Raw genomic sequence first — 19,532 nt, 5'->3', positions numbered from 1 at the left:
GCACCAATTTGCTTTTACTCAGCAGCAGGTGGTGATAGCATTTTGTAAACACTGTGACCAAACAATTTCATTTGCAAGGTATTCCCTCTGGCAGCTTTGTAAATTGGGTTTAACCTGCACCAAAAAGCAGTTAGGGATCAGAAATGGAAGTTAGTCCCAAGCAGGTATTTATTGTGGTGCTCAGCTCCAGGCATCCTTATTGGGAGCAGCAGAAACTACAGAACATCCCCAGGGGCTGTTTATTCCTTTCCTCAGTCTTCTTTGAGATTTACACTTTTCTTGGCCAGTGAATTTTCACAGACCTCGCAATGCCAGGCTCCAGCCTTCACAGTCCTTGTAAATTATTATCCTTCAGAAGCTGGTCATAAGTAGTCATTTAAAAATGAGGAACCATACAAGAAACAAAAACAAAAAAAAAAAGCAAAAAGCAAAAATCATACTGGGCAGAAGTTTTAGACCACAGAAAGCATCAGAATAAAGCATTCAGTGTCTTACTTCTTGTCTAAACTGAGTTCTATCAGTACAGCCAGTCTCACAATAAAAAGCACAGGTCTGAAATAGTTTCTGTCAGAAGAGCAGGAGGCCAAGAAAGGCTTCAAACTGGACAATAATGGGGATTGTTTACCTTAAAGTAAAGGATTCTTCAATCAAGGATCCAATGTTAAGATTGCATAACCAGTTTGCTTTATAAAATGATTGGTGGCTCTGAGATGAGGAGATCATCCTCACCTAATGAAGAGTTCTGTTCAGTGTTCACAAAGTTAGGAATGTTAAATTTTGTAAGACAATGTAGGTCTTCCTCAAACATTCCACTGTTCTTGGGAACCTCCTGGAAATGGGTATTACTCTCCAGACTTGGACCTTTCTGACTCTCTTTTGCTTTGTTCGTATGGTCCACTTCATTAATGCAGAAATGGAAAAGTGACTGGGATTCTTCAGCCATTTGGTGAGAAAAGACCCTCTCAGACTCCAAAGGTCTTCCAAAATCTGCCACAAAGCTGTTCATGTGGAATCTTTTTTCAGAAAGTTCTGCATTGCTATGGATGAAAAAGAAAAATGCAGTAAACACAAAAGTAGAACTATTTGCGTTCTTATCAACAAGTTTGGTTTCAGCAACCATTATGATCAGGAGAAGAGGAAACCCTACAGTTTATACCACAGACTTTTAAAGCTAGCACTATTTCTTATTTTCTGCTGAAGCAATTTTAAGTCTTCATTTGTCATGACAATTTTCCATGGGAATAAGTTAATACCAGCACTCTTAAATGGCACTTCTAGTAATCAATATACTGTAATAATCACCTCACTGAATGAGTTTACAATCACTCTTGATTTCAAGTAGTAATAATTGTTTTAAATGGCTCATAAGAACAGTTGGAGAAAAGTCCTTGATAGACAAAATGTTTCTGAGGCACAGGCAGCTCTGCTCTCGCTGAGGGCACCAAGTGCTTGCTTGTCCAGACATCAAACCATCTTTTCCACTGACTTCAATCAATGGCATTAAGATTTCCAAATTAGGAGAGTTGGAACTAAAGACTGCTTTAAACACTGGCAGTCTTAACAATCCAGGCAGCCCAGGAAGGATAGTTTAATGTTTTTTGGCAGTTTTCTTTCTAAATCTTGTCTCAAACCACCACCAATCTGCATGGACTCATGTGGGAGCCATTTGCACCTGGGGGTGAGAAGAGCTCAAGCTAGATAGCAGTTCTACAGATTCATTCTTTGTCAGGCTTTATTTATATGCTATCATCACAAAATGCAAGTCATTTGCATTTGGAAGGCAGTAGAGGTATTCAGAGAATGAGCAATGAAACATTTTCTCAGCATATGAATTTTGTTAAGAACTAATAAATCGTACTGTTTACATCTGGAGATGTAGCAAATGATGCTGGAGTCAGATAATTGGACACATAAAGGTCCACCCAGCACCAAAGAGTTTTTCAGTGTAATCTCATTTCCTCAAGCCTGCAGTAGGAGATAAGTGCCTCAGATGACACCTTCAGAAATCCACCCACTAAAATTTTCACAGGATACCTACCATTAGTCTTTCAGGCACAGTTAAAGATCCCTGCTTCTCAAAAGCTAATTTACTTCCATTACATGATGGGGGAATTCTGTCCTCACAAAATCATTTCCACTAGCCTAGAAATCAAAGCAGTTCTCTAGTTTGTCAAAACTGTATTGGCTCACTCTGCATTTCAAAGTGAACCAGGTAGAAGAATAACATTAAATTGATGTAAGACTGACCAAGTAATAATCTACTGTATACACAGGAGGGGGCAAACAGCCTGGAATAATTTTGAACTCACAACTGACATTTATGTATTTATAATGCAGTAAAAAGCACCACTCTAAGTTTCATAAATAATTTGGCAAATCTGTCCCAAGAGTTTCTAGGTAGTGTTGTGGCACAGGCAGTAGAAGTGGCAAATAAACACAGAAAGAAGAACAAGCACTGTAAGCCCAGGAAGAAGTGACTGCAGAAGAAAGTTTAAAATGCATTCTCTACAGGAGTAGAATTACTTCATAGGTGTGGAAAGTGCTTCATGATCCAGTGAAGTATGAAGGAGCAAAGGCTGACCATGCAGAGGGCCACACAAGACTGGCAATGGCAACCTAATCTTAATGGAAGATGCAAATAAATTTTACAATGCCCCAGAATATTGAGGATCTATTATGAAGCCTAAACCTGTGTTCATGAGCAGGGAACACATGATCTAATATACAATGATATTTTTGGATTTTGAAATTCACAACCACCATCTTTGAATTTTAGAGTGGAATTTTATTACATTTTTTTAAAACTAGACTAGAAACTTGCATAGTCTTGCTCATGACAATCTGCAATAATTCTTCAGCAGGTATCTTTCAGCTGCTCAAGAAAAGCAGCCTCAAAAATCCCAGGTTTACTTTACCAAGATTAACTGATTTTTTAAAGAAAACAAGCAACAATTATCTAACATTTACTGCTTTAAGATTACACCAGCCAATATTTTGTACAAATGCATGGTCTCTTGCATTTGTTGCACAAACATGCTCTTAAGGACATGTTCAAATGCAGAAACAAACATGGCATGCTTTCCTCTCCCAGTGATGAATATGAGCATTTTTTGGAAATCCAGACATTGCCAAAAATTTTTTTTCAGTTGCACAAGTTCATGTTCCCCACATACTTACATATGCAAGTGAACAAAAGAGAAATGCAACAGACAATTTCCATAACTCATTAAATTTCTGCCAGTGCCCATCCATACCCTGTCCATTCAGGTCTGAGAATGTACCTAATTCTGAACATCTTGTGTAATTTTGAAAAGTACATCCTATCATGGCCCTTTATATTGAGCCAAGAAAAGCATAGTATTAGAAAAAAAGAATAAAAATCAGGGTGTTCTACTTTGGATCCATCCATCTGAGCTCAGATACACTTAATCTCTCACATTAATGGTACTTTAAAGAACAGCCAAATAGCCCTCCTGAAGTCAGAGACTTCATCCATCAATCAAGCTGGCTTTCTCCCAGGACATGGGAATCCTGTTAACATCTATTTCTAAAGGAGGGCTCAAGGCAGCCCACTAATGAAATGCCAAGCCATGAAGAATCCAGTCAGGCATGGAAATAGAAGATGCAGGCAAACTAAAACAAGTGGTTTTACAGGTAGCTGTTCTCCAGTTTTTATATACATGTATCAAAAATAAGAGAACCCAACCGTACTCAGTACCCTTAGCGTATTCCCAGGGGATCCATGTTTGCTACCATGAGCATTTCATTACCAAATGTCAAAAAAACTTTATTACCAAATGTCAAAAAAAAATTTGTTAAAGGTGCCAACTCAGCATGCATGGCAAGTGGGCAAGCACTCAGGCACACAGCTCCCAAAGCTGCAAAGAGATCTGTAACAAATACAAAAAGCAATAATTGATCTCACTCCAGCAACTGAAGAAAAATTATAATAAGGTGTAGAACAGAAGGGACTTCTGGAAGTCTCAAGAAATGCAAGTCTGAATTCTGATTACATTATCTAGATGTAGAAGATGACCAAAGGTGGACATTTCACAAATCTTTTAGGACACTGTTCTGAGAAAATTGATGAAAAAAGCAGAAAAAAGTGGGAGATACCAAGCAGGCCTCTGCTACCTAAAAGTAAATTTTTACAAGTTCAAAAATGTTTTACTAATAGCCATATTAAATTCTCTCTATATATATATATATTTGACTTCATCACTTTTTCCCCTCTCAGATTGTCCACATGGGATCCAGGCTCATGCTCAGCTAATAAATAAGATCTTTGGGAAAAGGAGGCAGCAAACCAACAATTACAGGGATTTTAAATCTGTTTGGGAGCAATGTCTGGCTACTTCATAGCAGTCTGTAGGGGAAGCAAAAATACCAGCACATCAGTTCTGGTAAGCTGGATTCTTCTCACTCTGTTTTCTTCATACAGGAGCAAAACTTTAGGAGCACAGAAGAGGCTCAGGATGTACATCAGCCCTCTCTTACATGGCCCTGTCTCTGGAGATGTGCTATTACACAAAGTTCCAGAACCAGTTTACATGTGATTAAATAGCAAAGGGGCTCCAGGAGGCAGAGACAGGCTGCTTTAGGAAGTGATAAGCAGCAGCAATTGCCTTTTACAATCAGCTTCTCATCATTGCTACCTGCCTGCCAGCAATCTCACGCTCCAGAGAGGCTTTTTATTTCCACTTTATGGCACACAAGCCTGAGAGGAAATGTGGGTTCAAACTTTCTCAGAGGAAGGGACACTGACAGCCTGCATCCTGTGCAAATGCAGATAAACCACTGAGGCAAGGCATGGTCTGCACATATTTATCAGCCAGAGGACTTTCAGGGGACCCTGGCTTTAAAGAAATGTTGAGCTGGTCTCTACTTCAGCACCTATTGCAATTTCTCAGCAGAAACTAAGACACTCAGGTCTCAGGGGTTAAGGGAAGATTTTGCAAACACTACCCAAATCTGTCTTTGGACTTGAACAAACAAACATTTGGAAACCAGCCAGGCTTCCTTAATTCAACGTCTGGACTGCATTTTATCTGTATCTACTCTGTTGATATTCACACTATCACTCCAGGAAAACTTGAGCCTGCTTAGAACCGTCCCACTAAAGGCACCTGTTTGGCAGCCTACCCTAAGCATCCTTTTAGAATGAAAATGCTAAAATTTCTTGAAATGAAGACAGGCTGCACTGTTTTGTAAGAAGAGACTATAACAAGGTGTTACAATGTCAGCACTGTCACTGCTTGTTTGGGGACTGCAAGAACCCAGGTGTGCCACTTTGCAGGCTGGATTTGTTATTCCCATTTTCAGACTCACTCTTGATGTGGTGCTCCTGTCTTCGTCAGCAGGGTCAGGACAAAAAACATGAAGATGACAAAAACTGCAAGACCAACCCAAAATCCAATCACAATGGAATCTGGTGAAAGAAAAAAAAAAAGGAAACAAGATGATCAATATTTTACTTGCACTTGCAAAATGTTCCCTTCTACAGGCAGCAGGAGCGCAAACCCAAAACAATTTGCAGCTTATTTCTGGGAGACAAAGAGAAGGGATAATCAAATCTATCATTATCTATTTTTAAACAGAAAGCTGCCATTGAAAATCTCATTTTGAGACCAAATTTTACTGATATCCAGACAAAGCAGACAGTAGATAACAGAGGGAAGACAATTCTCTTGGTAAGTAAAATAGGAGGAGCTCCCTGTGTGATGCCAGGCCCATTTCCAAGCATTGCTTTGGAACTTCAGTGCTAGAACTAGGAAGGGAGGATTATTTGATTTTCCTGAAAATCCTCTATCTCTGTAGAACTGAACTCCTGCTATTTTAAGTTATTTCTGCCCCAGACCATTGAGACTCTGGATTTAAATGGATTTCTTTGACAAAATATGTTTAGGAAGACCTTTCAGTGGCAAGACAGAAGGTTCTGCAAGAAACAGAACCACAGATAAAACTATTTGCTACTTCAATAAATATCAATACCCAACAGATACCAGATGTTTTTGAATCATTTTCAATTTGGGTTTCCAACTTAGGTACAGAAAACTGCAACACAGTGTCAAAGGAGCACAAGGGATATAGACAAAAAAGTCAAGCCAGCAGTTACTCAATAGAAAAACCCCAGTGCAACAGCCAAATATAGCAGCCATTGGGAAGAGCATGGCCTTTTGCCCGTGTGCTTAAACTCCATCTACTCTTCTCATTTATAGCAAATGGACCATAGGCAATTTGCCACTACTACTAAAAACAAATCTATATCCACTTAAAACTTCAAGGTGGATCCACAGTTGCTCAAAGTTGTTCAGAGTTTCCAGGAACTTGATTTAGAGAGGTTCAAGTGGAACAAAGATATTTCCAGACACACTCAAGTGATTATCATGAACCCAAGTTACAGAGCACCAACACTCTGTATTACCTGGCTCAGGACCCATCAGCACCCAGGTATTTTTTCAGCTGTCATTTAAGTTAGTATTTCTTTACTTATACAAATATTCAAAACTTCCACTGTAGAAGTTCAAAAACATTAACATACAAACATTCAGGAGGGAAGGCTTGGTCAAGACAGGAATCCTTCCTACCCTTGCCTCTCATGACACAGCCACTACCAAACCTCAGAGATCCTCAGTGGCTGTAATGTCTGACCCAGTGCAACAGGCACAGCACAGAATTGTTGGATTTCCTGCAGGACCAGCTAAAGACACTGAAAAACAAGGAATCAGCTATCCTACCTGGCGCTTGACTGTTAACCATGCTCCCACTGTGAAATATCTTCCAGCTAAAAGGCAGATGTGGAAACTGGAAATCAACTCAAACCATTCTCTCTTTTTCCTGCAAAGTCAAAATGCCTGCTGTAACTTGAGATTTTCTCCCTGAGAAAATACTTCATCACAATGAAGTCTCTCCTTAATCCCTTTCTTAGGTAAGCTAAGGAGGTTAATTTCAAGTTTCCCACTGCAATATTTATTCCATCTCTCCTATGCCATATCTTCCCCTCTCAATACCTTGTGTAAAATACCTGGAATGTGGTTTGAGTATAGGTCTCTGTGAGGGAGGGGGAGGAGATTTTAATACCCCTTTCTGCTTAAAGCATTCTGCTGTGAGCTTTTGTTCTACAATTCCATGTATTATGTGCACTAAATTACTTTCAGAATCATTCTGTAAGCACAGCCTGTGTTCACTGGTTAAAGATATACCTTACCTTTCTAATATGAAATAGCTCATCCTTCTGGACTTTGTAGTACCTGAAGATTTAATCTAAAAATAAGTACTGCCTTTTAAAAAAATTACCACTTAAGCATTAATAGCTGCTAGTACCTTCAGTTAGTCAGACATGCTTGGATGGTATGCAGCTGCATTAACAACCAGAATGTAAAATGCAATCAAGATGACTGAAAAATATGCACATTGATTATAGCAATCAAGGTGAAAAACTTAACTAAAAGGGAAAAAGGAAAAAAGAAAAAAAAAAGAAAATCAAGGCTACAGTGAACTACTGCTCCCTACAAAAATCACACCTGCTATTGTGTGCTGAATAACAAGCCTGTTTTGTGGTTGGTTTGGTGTCCCTGCTCCCAACAGAATTCTTGAGTTTACTGAGCCTAATGCTACTTCTTCCTTGCTTTATTGTGCCTCCTGACACACCTCCAGCCTTCTGCTGTATAAATTACATTGTTTGAATTTGTTTAAAATTCAAGCAGGTATCCTGAGTTCTCTTCAATATTTGATTTAGGTCTCACTCACTTAAATGGAAATTATTCAAACCTACTAAATCCTAAACACTTATTCAAAATTAACAGTACATAACCCAACTTTTGTTCAAAAAATATTGTATGAAGGACATTTATACTGCCCAAAGTTACAAATAGATATTCATAGGATACTTTTACATTATCAAGTTGCAGTTTTGGCCTTCCTTTTCTTCATAATACAGACTCATAAAATCCTGGCAGCAGTTCCAAGTCCTCTGATCATTGCTACCTGTTTTTCCTCTCACTACCATACTAACATATTGAGGCTTCCTCATTTTCAAAGGCACAAAAAGTGATTTTGTTCTTATCTTTGCCAGTCACAAGTATCTCCTGGCTATCTTTGTCTATTTACTTTCTAAAGCTTCAATGTGCAAGATATCTGGTCCCTACTTTGCCAGATTTTTTGATTTCTATTTCCTGCCTTCACTTCTTTTACACCAGAACAAACCTTTTGCCTTTTTTTTTCTCTCTTTTGCAGTCATATATTTCAAACATGGCTGGCTTTTTTTTTTTTTTTGTCAATCCTTTTTCTCACAGGTCACTTTGAATAAATTTTTCTCTGCTCTTGAAAACGGGCTTCTGAATTCCTTTATATTTAAATCAAATCACCTTAACTGGAGTCCATTCCCTGTTGAGCTCTCCAACATAAATTACAAGCATTCATTGACTCCTTTTCTTTGTAATTACTCAAGGTCTCCCTCCTCATCCAACCCTTGTTTAATCTCCTGTCCTTCTCCCCAGTTCAGGATTTCAGAGAAGTTCATGTCTGATCACACTGCCTCCACATTTCACTACAATCTCAGCTCAGCTGGCAATAGCTGGACAAGAACACACCATGTCAAGAAGTATCATCCCATACACAACACAGACTGTTCCTTTAGTAGATTAAACTCTGCCCTCTGGGGACTGCATGCAATAACAGTGCAGGAAACAGAGCCAGCTCCAATCTAGCAGTTCAAACAAACAAAGAAACAAACAAAAACTAAAGGAAATTCACCCTAACTAGAAGGACATCCTAGGTCACTGGTTCAGGTACTACTAAAGACATCTTTCATCAAGCTCCACCCAAAAAGCAGTTTTTGCTTCTGTCCCATTCTCTAAGAGCTGTCCAGGACCTTCTGCTCTATGAGCAGCAGGCAGGGAAGCTCAGCTGCCATGCTCAGCATCACTTTGGTGGCAATCCAAGACCTGACTTGCAGCTGTGCTTTCTGCAATCCAGAGGCAGATGTCATTTGTGCCTTTTTGTCCCATCATGCTGTCTGAGACACCGAGCTGAAAAGAAGATGTGTACATGACATTTCAGCTGATCTTTGCAACCAGTAATCTTTGCAATCAGGTTTAACTTCAGATTAAGTGGAAGAATGGAAGATAAATTAAAAACATGATGAAAGCTACCCCACATTTTTCAATTACCTATCGCTTGTCAAAACACAGACGGTAACCAGCAGACTTTTTTGAGGGGAAAAAAGTAAAAAGTAAATTCGACTCTGTTGTTTTTTTAGAAGTGTTAATAATTTCAACAAGTTTCTTCTGTCCCTTGCACAGCCTCCCCAAAACCTTCTGACTGTGAAGAGGCAAGAGAGATGAGCCTTTCTGGGCTGCTGTTTGCCACTGCAGGCACTACTTTTTCCCAATCTGAGTGCTCATGGGACAAATGACACAAAGTATGTAATCCATCCTGGACCAGTGCTCCAGCACTGGATGGGGACCCTTCCCCAGAACTGTAGTCTGGGGATCAAACCCTTTCACAGTGTATCTACCTCAGAAACAAACAGGATGGTTTTTTCTCTTCTGCAAAGTGCTTGCGAGAGCCATCAGGTAATTGAGTCGGTTTCTGTTACTTTTTTCCCCTCTCTATTGTTTGTCCCTTACAATCATCTCCTCTAAAAGGAAAGATCATCAAATCCATTGTCTAGTTTTTAGAAAAATATTGGTCCAGCTGTACTAGTTTGTCCTAGTTACACCTCCTCCAAGTTCCAATCCACATTTTTCATCTTTCTGGTACCTATCCTCCATTTTTTGCTTCTACTGTAAAACAACTCCAGTATTAAGAGAAAAGTGAATTTAGCACACTCCTCCTATGAAGACAGTACCAATGGCAAGTTTGTTCATTAGGAGAAAATTCTTCTCTTATTTTCAACCTTTTAAAAACTGAAAATTTATTTTCTATCAGAAAGCCAAACACAGGTAATGCAGGTAAGATTCCCCACCACTGCCTTTTTACCATTAACAGAAACAAATACAAACAAACAGAAGCAAAACAAAGCAACACTGGTCTTAACAAGTAGTCACCAGAAGCAGCAGTGTATCTGTATTTGTTGTTGTTAACTTTTCCTAACAGTCAGATATTCCTCAGTATTGACAAATCCCTACCACAGCCAATAAATCCATGGCTCTCCCATGCACAAGAAAAAGTCAACAAAAGGATACAGAATAATAAACAATAATGATGATCTAATAAATAGAGGGATCCTGCTAATTGCAGAGAATCCTGGGAATGAGGAGAGAAATGGTTTTGTACAATATTCAGTCCCAAGTGAAGAACAGGAACATGCAGAGAGGAAGCTGAGCTGCATGAAGTGTGTCTGTACTGAACTTACACTTATGAGCCTTCAGACCTTCAAATGACACCGGGCCATACTCGTAGTACTCGTAGTCCCAGGTGTAATCAGAGTTAGACAAGGCTTGCTGGGAGGTTCTGTTGGAGATCAGCCTCAGGGCAGACATCTCGAACCTCAGCAGACACAGACCTGTGGGCATGGAATGTGTTAATGGAGACTGCATCCAGCACAGCTTTTGGGTTTTTGTTCTTTCTCATCTCTTGGATCACTTCCTCACCACCGCTCCCAAGAGCTGTCTCTTCAGTCAAGGCTGTCCTGTCCCCTCCCATTCCTTCCCCAAATCACAGACACAGCCCCTGGGGCCCAGTGAAAGGCAACCCAGATGTTTGTTCAGCCTGGAGAAGGGACAGCTGCAGGGACAGCTCACCCTTCACTTAGAGGGTGCAGAGATGCTGCTGCTGCCAGGCTCTTCTCAGAGGTGCCAAGTAAGAGGACAAGAAGCAATGCACAAAAACTGGGCAATGGGAAATTCATCTTAGATAAAAGGAAAAGTTGACCTGATCTAGTCGAACATGCTTGGAGCAGGAGGTTGGACCAGATGACCACCAGGGGTCCCTTCCAACCCAAATTTCTCTATGCTGATAAATGGGCTCAATACGCCACTAGAGAAGGAAAATAAAACAGGAGAGATTTCCCTCACAGATTAACATAAACTGCAAAGCAACACTGAGCATCATGAAATTACCTTGATAGATATCTCTGTCATTACCACCACTCTGTACTAGAGCCTGGCATTTTGCAGAGTAATTTTTTTCAGAATATGAGACAGTTTTATGCACGCCAAAAGAAAGCACATCTCTGCACAAAACATGTGCTGCAGTAGCTGGAGTCAGGAAATCCAAATTGGAACATATTTCAAAATACTTTTTGTGAAAGCAAGCTGAGCTTTGGGTAATTCTGGATTCAATTAAAACCCAGCAGGATTGACTAATGCTTCAAGTGCTAGGAGAGCCATTGTAAAGAACAAAAGATCAGGCACAAAATCAGAAACACTTTCACTCAGGTAATATGAACAGCATTTCAAATTTGCAAAATAGTTCTTTCTGCAGCTATTTTACCATGACCAAATGCTGGAAGTAATGCCTCAAAGCAATTTTAAATAAGTAGCATGCCTGAAAAAGCAAACTTCACACTTAAAAAAAATGTTCAGAATTTTAAACACATGCCAAAAAACTTGACTGGTAAATTATAAATCTCTTAAAACAATAAATGGATCTATTTTTCAACCCAAACCAATTTAGTTTTCAGAATGAGCAACCTGACAGCAGGAAAGGTGAAGGGGTGGGCTGGGGAGAGAAGTGATCAACCCCATTCTTGGAGCAGGATAAGAAGCTTCACCACATAATCCTCACCCTCCCCTTAGCCATTTAGAAAGCCTCCAGCATTAATAAATAGCCTGAAGCACAGAGGTGAAGGAAAAAACCCATTGGACAACACAGTTCATGGCTGAGGATGTTTCCCATCTTGTACTTCCAACCCTTTCAGAATGGACAGAAAGAGGTAAGTCGAACTGAAAGTGCCTCTGTTGGCAGTAAAGTTCCTCCTTGGCTCTCCCATTTCTTCACATTAAAGAGAGAATGCCTGATTAAGCTTTAGACAGAAGCTTTTTTATTTTAATCAACAAAAGCAACTGCTGCCCCTGGGAGAAGGAAGTGCACAGAGAAGACCCTAGGATCCCTGTCCTAGTTTGCTCCCATCTCAGCTCTGTCAGTTGTTTATTACAAGACTCTGTGTTTTGTTTTGTGACAAAACATGGGGCCACACAGAGTTCCCACCATCTTTTTTCCCCCTTCTCCTCAGTGTTTTGTTGATGACATCTCTTGACAATATTGATTAGTCCTGTTTAAAGGCTGTTTTTCTTTTTCATAACTTTCCAGTGAAGCATTTCATTTCAATATTCCTCACAGGGCATCACTAATGGCCATTGTCTCCTCCCTCTTTTTAGTATTGCAAAAAGAGCTGAAATCCACTTGTAGAAAACTTCAGAATAGAGTATGGGAACAATCTGAAAAATGCTGTTTCTTCCATTTTAAGTGTTTCTTCCCACCTCAAAGCAGATGGGATTCATTGGGCCACATGCAGAGCTAGTCACTAGTGTCCATTTATGATTTATGGGGAGGATAGCCACTTCCAGGACACAAAGAATCCGTCCCAGTATAGCATTAGGTTAGGATTAGAAGCTCCAGCCTTTCACCACTGACTGCATGCATGTGGAGACTTGCCTTCACTGTACACCAGCCACTGTCAGAGGGAGAGGTGATAACAAAAAGCTGAGTCACCAGCTCTCTGGCTAATCTGTGCTGTGAAGGACATAGAAATATGCTTCTACATCAACCAGCAGGGCTAAGCATAAGCACTGTTCCAAACCAAACCAACTTTCAGCTCACTTGTAAGCTTTGTCTGTCTGAATACCTCCAAAAACTCGGCCTCAAACATGCAAAGAGCTTTTATTCTACTTAAAAAGCCAGTGCAGCATGGTGGTACAGGAGCAGCACAGTGAAAGAAGTGACTATTTAGACCTTGCATCTCCTGGGGAAGAGCAAGGCAGGCTGAGGTGGCACAGTAGCAGCCTGTCAGGTGCATCTGCCTGGCTGCAGCAGGTCATGCAGGGATTCAGGTAAGAGGTAAGCACTTCTAAGAAGGAATTCCTCCAGGAGATGCTCTCAAACACTCTTTCTGTCAGACACAGAGAGCCATGATTCATCCCACAGCTCTGAGCTGCACAGGGTCCTCCTCTAATTGACTTGGCTGAGGGTTTTTCTGGAAGGTACAGGAGTCTTTTGAGGCAAACATGAAAGCCCCTCTATTGATTTTGATGTGTATGGATGCAGACAGGCTTTCCTCACTCCAGCTCTCTTCTTTCAGGAGCAAGTTGGAACAAAAAGCTTCACTTTGATTATTCAAAAAACCCCAAAGCAGGACTGTGTTCAGTACTGCCAACCAGAAATTTAGGCAGGTCTTCAGCCTGGAAACTAAGAAGGGCAAGTGCTCAGGGCTTTCTTCTGGAGCACTGAGTTGCTCTCTGCAGATAAATGTAACCAGATGCTCCCCATGGACACCCAACTGCAACTCTTGGAGTTGAATTATGCCTTCATGAGAACTTGTTTGCAGTCTGTGTGAAAGTCTGTAAGGTCTCAGCTGGCCTGACAGCTGCCAAGGGCACCTGGGCAAGCTAGTCTGGCTCTTTGTGTTTGCATAAAGCCCATGCCCTTGAACAACAGCAGCAGGATATCAAACTCTGTGCAGCTGGGCTATTTTCTCCAACCTGGACATCACTGATGCATTGCATGACACTCTCAGCCACTTACCTTTCAAAATGAAAGCAAAACTGAACACACAGCACATCTGCAACACGACTTCATGGCTTACACCACCACTGAGACCTCAAAGGCATATCTGGTTTTGTGTATGTCTGAAACTGTCCTGGTAACCAGCAGCAACTCCCTCTCACGCTGACCTGCACAGAAAGAAAACCACGTGGATTGTTTATGGACTGTTTGCCTCTGGAGCAAGAGAAACTACCAGCATGGCAGACACACAGAGCTTGGTGAATTTTCAGTCACAAACTACATCTATTTTGCACATGCTTCTGTTCTGCTTAGTGCCACAGGATCTAAGCACTCAGTGGTTTCCAAAAGAGCGAATGAACAAACCATTGCCCGTTTGCAAACTCTGAAGATCCCAAGACCCAGACAGAGGAAAAAAGAAGGAACATTTCAGACTGTGAGAAGTCCCAGCCTGAGAAAGCTTAGCACCACACTCTGGAGCATCAGCTCCATCAGCTAGGCAGTACAGCTAACCCAGAAGTTGTAGGCTATGAGAAGTTAACAGCTCAGGCTGTTCCCATATCTTCTGTGTTCTCATGCACCAGTATTGTGCATGAGGGAAAAGGGAGTCAGACACTCCCACATCCCTTTTTACTCCATCCCAAAGACCAGGAGGTGAAGTCAGAGAAAAAAAAAACAAATGAAAAAAACAAGCACAAACTTACTTGCACTGCTGCACTGCATCAGCTGAAGAGCAATACAGACCCCATCTTTCTCCAGCCCTACCCTGTGGCTTTGAACAAGCTGTGCTGCTCCCAAGCACAGACAGGAAAGTCTGCAGGAAATACTCACCTAAGGGTCCTTGTTTCTTGCTAATTCTCAATACCCCAGGTGGGCAGGGTTTGAGTTCAAATTTGTGATCTTTTCAGGGGAATACCTAACTCCACCTGCAATAAAAGAGAAGAAAGCAAGCAATAAAAATGAGTTAAATTTAGGAAGAAAAAAAAAGAAGAAAGAAAGATATCTGAAAACTGACTTTACAATTAAAAATCAATCATGAATGCCAACTCTGATACCTAGGTCTTGGAGAAAAAAGAAAGTACAATGTTAATCACGGTTATGTTTGCTACTGATGTTCACAAACAGCAATGTCTGAGCTGTTGCACTAAAGTAGCAGGAATAATGCTGGATTCATCACAGAAGGAGTTTATAACAATGGAAAGGAAAAAAGCTGGTTTAGTCACTGCTTAAGCTGTGAACTAAGGATGAGGGGTTACAGTTACAGACATCTTTTCCTCATACCCCCATATTACACATCATATAACATGCATTTTATTATCCTATAACTGTGTAATGTAAACTCCAACAACAAACTTCTCTTATGCACCCCACACTAACCCCACACCATTATACACAATTTGCATGGCAGCTGTATAGCTCTGTTTGTACCTAGTTAAAAAGTGATGACATTATGACTTTAAAGTGAAATTTAATAAAGGCTAAAGAGATTTGCCAACGATTTTCCTGTAGACAACAACAATATAAGCAAATAATGATGCCCACTTAGCAGTCCAACTCAGTAGGTGCCACCTGGAAGTTAAGGCAGAAACTAATATGAAATGATACCATACTATGAGTTCACTGACAACTGTGTGGCTCTAAAAACGAAAAAAGCAAATACTCATTAGCCTTGTTTGAGAAGGCAGATGAATTATCCCTAACATGGTATCACAGAATGTCTGCATTCCTCTTTCTCTTAAAAAGTTCCAGGAACTGCACTGACAGTAAAGGGACATGGAACTGTTGGTAGGGAGCTGCTGGGACCTGTTCCCAAAACACACTGAAGCTCAGCTTCCAGTACCAAAAGCTTTAGATATTGCAGCCAGTCTTAAGAGATAGCATTTTCTAAAAGTAATAAAGATTAGCCATAATTCCATTTATTTCCTGCACCTAGGGCAGGATTACACCAACAGCACTGAGCCTGTTTTCCTCTCCCCACTAAAAGCCAACTTCCTCTTAGATGTGCAGGTATGGCAGCCTCAAACCCAAGTTCCCTCGAGAGAAACCAGACTAGAAGAAGCCCAATCAGTAAGCATTAAAGTACAGACACTTTTTCAGCCCTATAATGCTATAAATGCTGACATCAATAGTATATATACATATATTCAACACTTCCCAAAAGAAAGGCTGCCCTTCCCTTAGCAATTTATAATATTGCCTATTTTAACCTTTCTCACTACAATTTTTTAACCTCTCAGGCTGATTTGTTGTAGAAAACCCCGAAGTGAAAGAGCCCTGGCATATCTACTAATGGATATGATTGAGATTAAAGCTAATAAAAATAAACATTTAATAAAACTTATTTACAGTTTATTCTCACAGAAAGCTGTGCTGAGATGGGGATGTTCTGAATTCCTTTCTACCCTGAAGTCTGTCAAGCCAATGCCTGATTCTGAGCAGAGAGAAAGGAAAGCTCCCTCCATCTGCTCTTACTGATCAGCACACTGCAGGTCAATTGGAATGGCTCCATCAGAATGTGACCTACCTGTAAGAGCTGCTTTTAAAATATCTCCTATTTCTGGTACCATGTAAGAACCTATTACAAAAAACAAAACAAAAAACAGTCTCTACAGAAGGGACAGAACAAACCAAACACTGCTATTTTTTTATAAGTAAAAGATGGTATTCAATTTGAAAGAAAAAAAACTTCACTGAGAGATTATTTCAAAGCAGGGGTTACCAAACTAGACTGGCTCAAACTGCCTCGTCTGCAAGTCATGAAGAAACACTGGTGTTCTGTGTAGCCAAAAACCCAACCGAGCCCAAGAGCAGAGGCACCCGGTGTGCGTCAAATAACCCCACCCAAAGCAAGCATTAGAGACAGGGGCAAGACTGAAGGAAGGAACTCCCCTTGTGTGACTCCTGGGACACTCAGCACTGATTACCTGCTAAAAGTGCTAAAGCCCAGCTAAACCTGGGCTCCCCTTGTGTCAGAGACCCAGAGATGCCCGGGGATGCTCCCAGGGCTGCTGCTGGCTGCAGTGTGCCAGGCTCTGGGTTTAATGCAACTGCTCGGAGGGCTGCACAGCCCAGACAATGGATGAGCGTCCTCAGGCCTCATTTCACAGCTCTGTTTTAGCTTTGCATCGGGGAAAAAGTCACCACAGAGGCTGACAAGCAGAGTGGAAGCCAATGACGGTTTTCTCTCTCCCATTACAGAATAATTCTCTCATCTTCACACAGCATTCATCTGGTCTGAAGCACAGGCCACAACACGCTTCCCACAGCACCTCTTCACTTCTCAGTGTGCTCCCTGCAGAAACAGTTCTGTTCCCAGCCTCTGCTGAAGGCAGAGCAAGATAAACCAGCTGGCAGGGATGAAAAAAGCCCAAACAACACAGGTATGGTAGACCATTTATCAGAGCTACTCTCCCACTTGGGTATGTCACAGCTGGGGTAGGACACTTCTATGGTGGAAAGATCTTTAGCTCGTTCTTTCATCCACACAGGGTCTGGAAGCCATAATCTCTCAGATGCAAAATAACACATGAGCTTTTTAATTTGAATCACATATTACATTTCCTCAAGAAGTAATAAAACAAAATTATAGAGATTTTCTTTAAAATTTCCACACCTTCATGACAAATATTTTCTTAACTTTTGTAGTTATCCTACAGCATAATGCAGAAATATTGTCTTAATTGGTTCAGTGACAATTTTGAGCGCTCACTGAAATGGAGCTGTTCACCCAAAGTCAGACAGGTCTGGGACTGTTTCGAACAAGAACTGGGGGATTTTTTTCCCCTGTCCTCAAATCTAAGTTTTCCCTCCAGCACTGCTGAAGAAGCAAACCATTTATAGTAATGCTTCAAATCCAAATTTCTCCTCAGGTAAATCAGACAGCAGTACACGACTCACAGGCACATGTCTGAATTTTCCCATTCTTATCCCTGCCATGTCTCTGTGTTATAAATAAGTAACTAGATGCCAAGAAAATCTCACTGAACCACCGCAATCCACTGCACTGAGTACACAGAATAAAGCCTTTATTTTTTAAAATAAGATTTGCCATATAATTTTGCCAGTGAGAGCTTCTATTATAGGTACAAAGACTTTAAATTTGATTTAAACTCTTGAATAAGCTGCAAGTGTATCATCTGTGTTTCACTCAAAACCTTTTCCATGACAAAGTGTACATGGGAAACCAGGGAAAGAGTAGGCAGTAAATTACTTTGTTCACCTATTAATAGTCTGGAGGTTTTTTCCCCTAAAAAAAAATAAATCTTGCAACAGCTTGATTTATTTTATATATATTTGGTTGTGATTAAGACACCCAGAATGTCTCAGGATTTTTGACAAGAATAGAGCCAGGCTGTCCTCAGCCAATGGAGAATTTACCATTCCCCTGGCATTTTTCCAGGCATTTACTCCTGTGGTCAAAATTATCTTGACTCTCTGATTAAGAACCTGAATAGAAAGCCACAAAAGGACAAGAAAAACAACCAGAACTGGGGACTATTACCTGATTATCTCTAAGTAGAAACCAAAACATCTGTTTGTTTCCACAGCAGTTACGTAAATCTGCGCCCCTGTGCGCACAGCCTCTGGAAAAGTTCTAATGAGAGGAACAGACCAAAACAGGGAGACACTCCAACACAGAGCAGTGGGCTGGAAAACACACTGGGAAATAGAAGTGCCTCAGTGCTCCCTCCAGAAGAGTCCAACCAGCCCTGCTGGGGCAGCTGGAGGGAGCATTGCCACTGCTGTCCCATCTCTCTGCAGCTACACCTGTCACAGAAGTGCCAAACTTGCGCTGTGTCTACACTTCCAGTCGCTGTCCAGCTTTATGTGCCAAACAAGGCGGTATGACAGGATGAAAAGGCAAATGTCAGGGAACAGGGACTGCTCAGAGAGAAGTTTTGCCAGCTTGTCACTGAGGTGATTGTTTCCAGCAAAGAAAGAATGGCAGACAGGTCAGGAGAGAGACCTGAACTTGCACACCAGTCACTGTCAACAGAGGCTGAGGCCAGATGAAGAAACCACTGAGATGACAACTGCTAAAAACAGAGACTGTTAAGGGAAAAGGAAGGGAGGGGGCAGGGGGAAAGTATGAGACCCAACAGACTAGGGAAGAGCACACAGAGAAAGGGAAGAAGGCAAGACAGAGCAGGAGAAGTAATCTAAGGCGGTATGGAGGAGAGATGTTCGTCCCTTCAATCTGAAAGCAGAAAGGAAGAGAGAGGTTACCTGGAAGGGGAAAAAAAGGCAAAAAAGCCCACAACAAACTTGTCTTGGGGTTTTTTTCCCCCAACCATATTTTTTCAAACGTTTTCAGTTCAACTGTTAAATTCACTCAAATGCATTCAGTGTGCTTTTCAGCTGTTCTGCTTTTCAATACAGAAGGAATCACTCCGTTACAAATTCAGAAAGGAGACACAAGCTTTTCCACAGCTGACGTTCTCCACATCACCCAAATGAAAATGAACAACGCCACCGTCTGCATATTATTATTATTATTATTATTATTATTATTATTATTATTATTATTATTATTATTATTATTATTATTATTATTATTATTATTATTATTATTAAGATTGAAAGAAAAATTTGGCAGAGCGCTTCAGACCTCAAGGCTTGCGGGAGCCGCCTGGTGCCTGTTCGGAGCCGCCTCGGCCACCTGTTAACCGCGGGCTGAACTCCAGGCGCTCGGGGCTTCCCGGCCGCCCAGCGGAGAGCGCCCACCCCGGGAAGGGACTGCCAGGGACACGGCGGGGCAGGGCAGGGCAGGGCAGGGCAGGGCAGGGCAGGGCAGGGCAGGGCAGGGCCGTGCCTTTCTCTGGTCCGCTCGCTCACCCCCCGCCCGCGGCGCCGGCCCCCTCACCGCG

At 41.3% G+C, this 19,532-nt stretch overlaps 1 protein-coding gene across 1 annotated transcript; it reads right to left on the bottom strand.

The window, feature by feature from the left end:
- Positions 1–685: 685 nt before the first annotated feature.
- On the bottom strand, positions 686–10,484 carry MRAP2 (melanocortin 2 receptor accessory protein 2; the record flags this gene model as incomplete). The annotated part of the gene is made up of 3 exons (XM_084201622.1): positions 686–1,037; positions 5,329–5,428; positions 10,358–10,484. 3 exons carry the CDS (start codon positions 10,482–10,484, stop codon positions 686–688), a joined length of 579 nt encoding a protein of 192 aa, XP_084057748.1.
- Positions 10,485–19,532: the final 9,048 nt, after the last annotated feature.

This window comes from Fringilla coelebs, assembly GCF_963513975.1.
Source record: "Fringilla coelebs genome assembly, chromosome: 3".
In the NCBI taxonomy this organism is placed as follows: domain Eukaryota; kingdom Metazoa; phylum Chordata; class Aves; order Passeriformes; family Fringillidae; genus Fringilla; species Fringilla coelebs.
The sequence above is the reverse complement of the archived record's forward strand: the minus strand, read 5'-3'. Positions and strand labels throughout refer to the sequence as shown.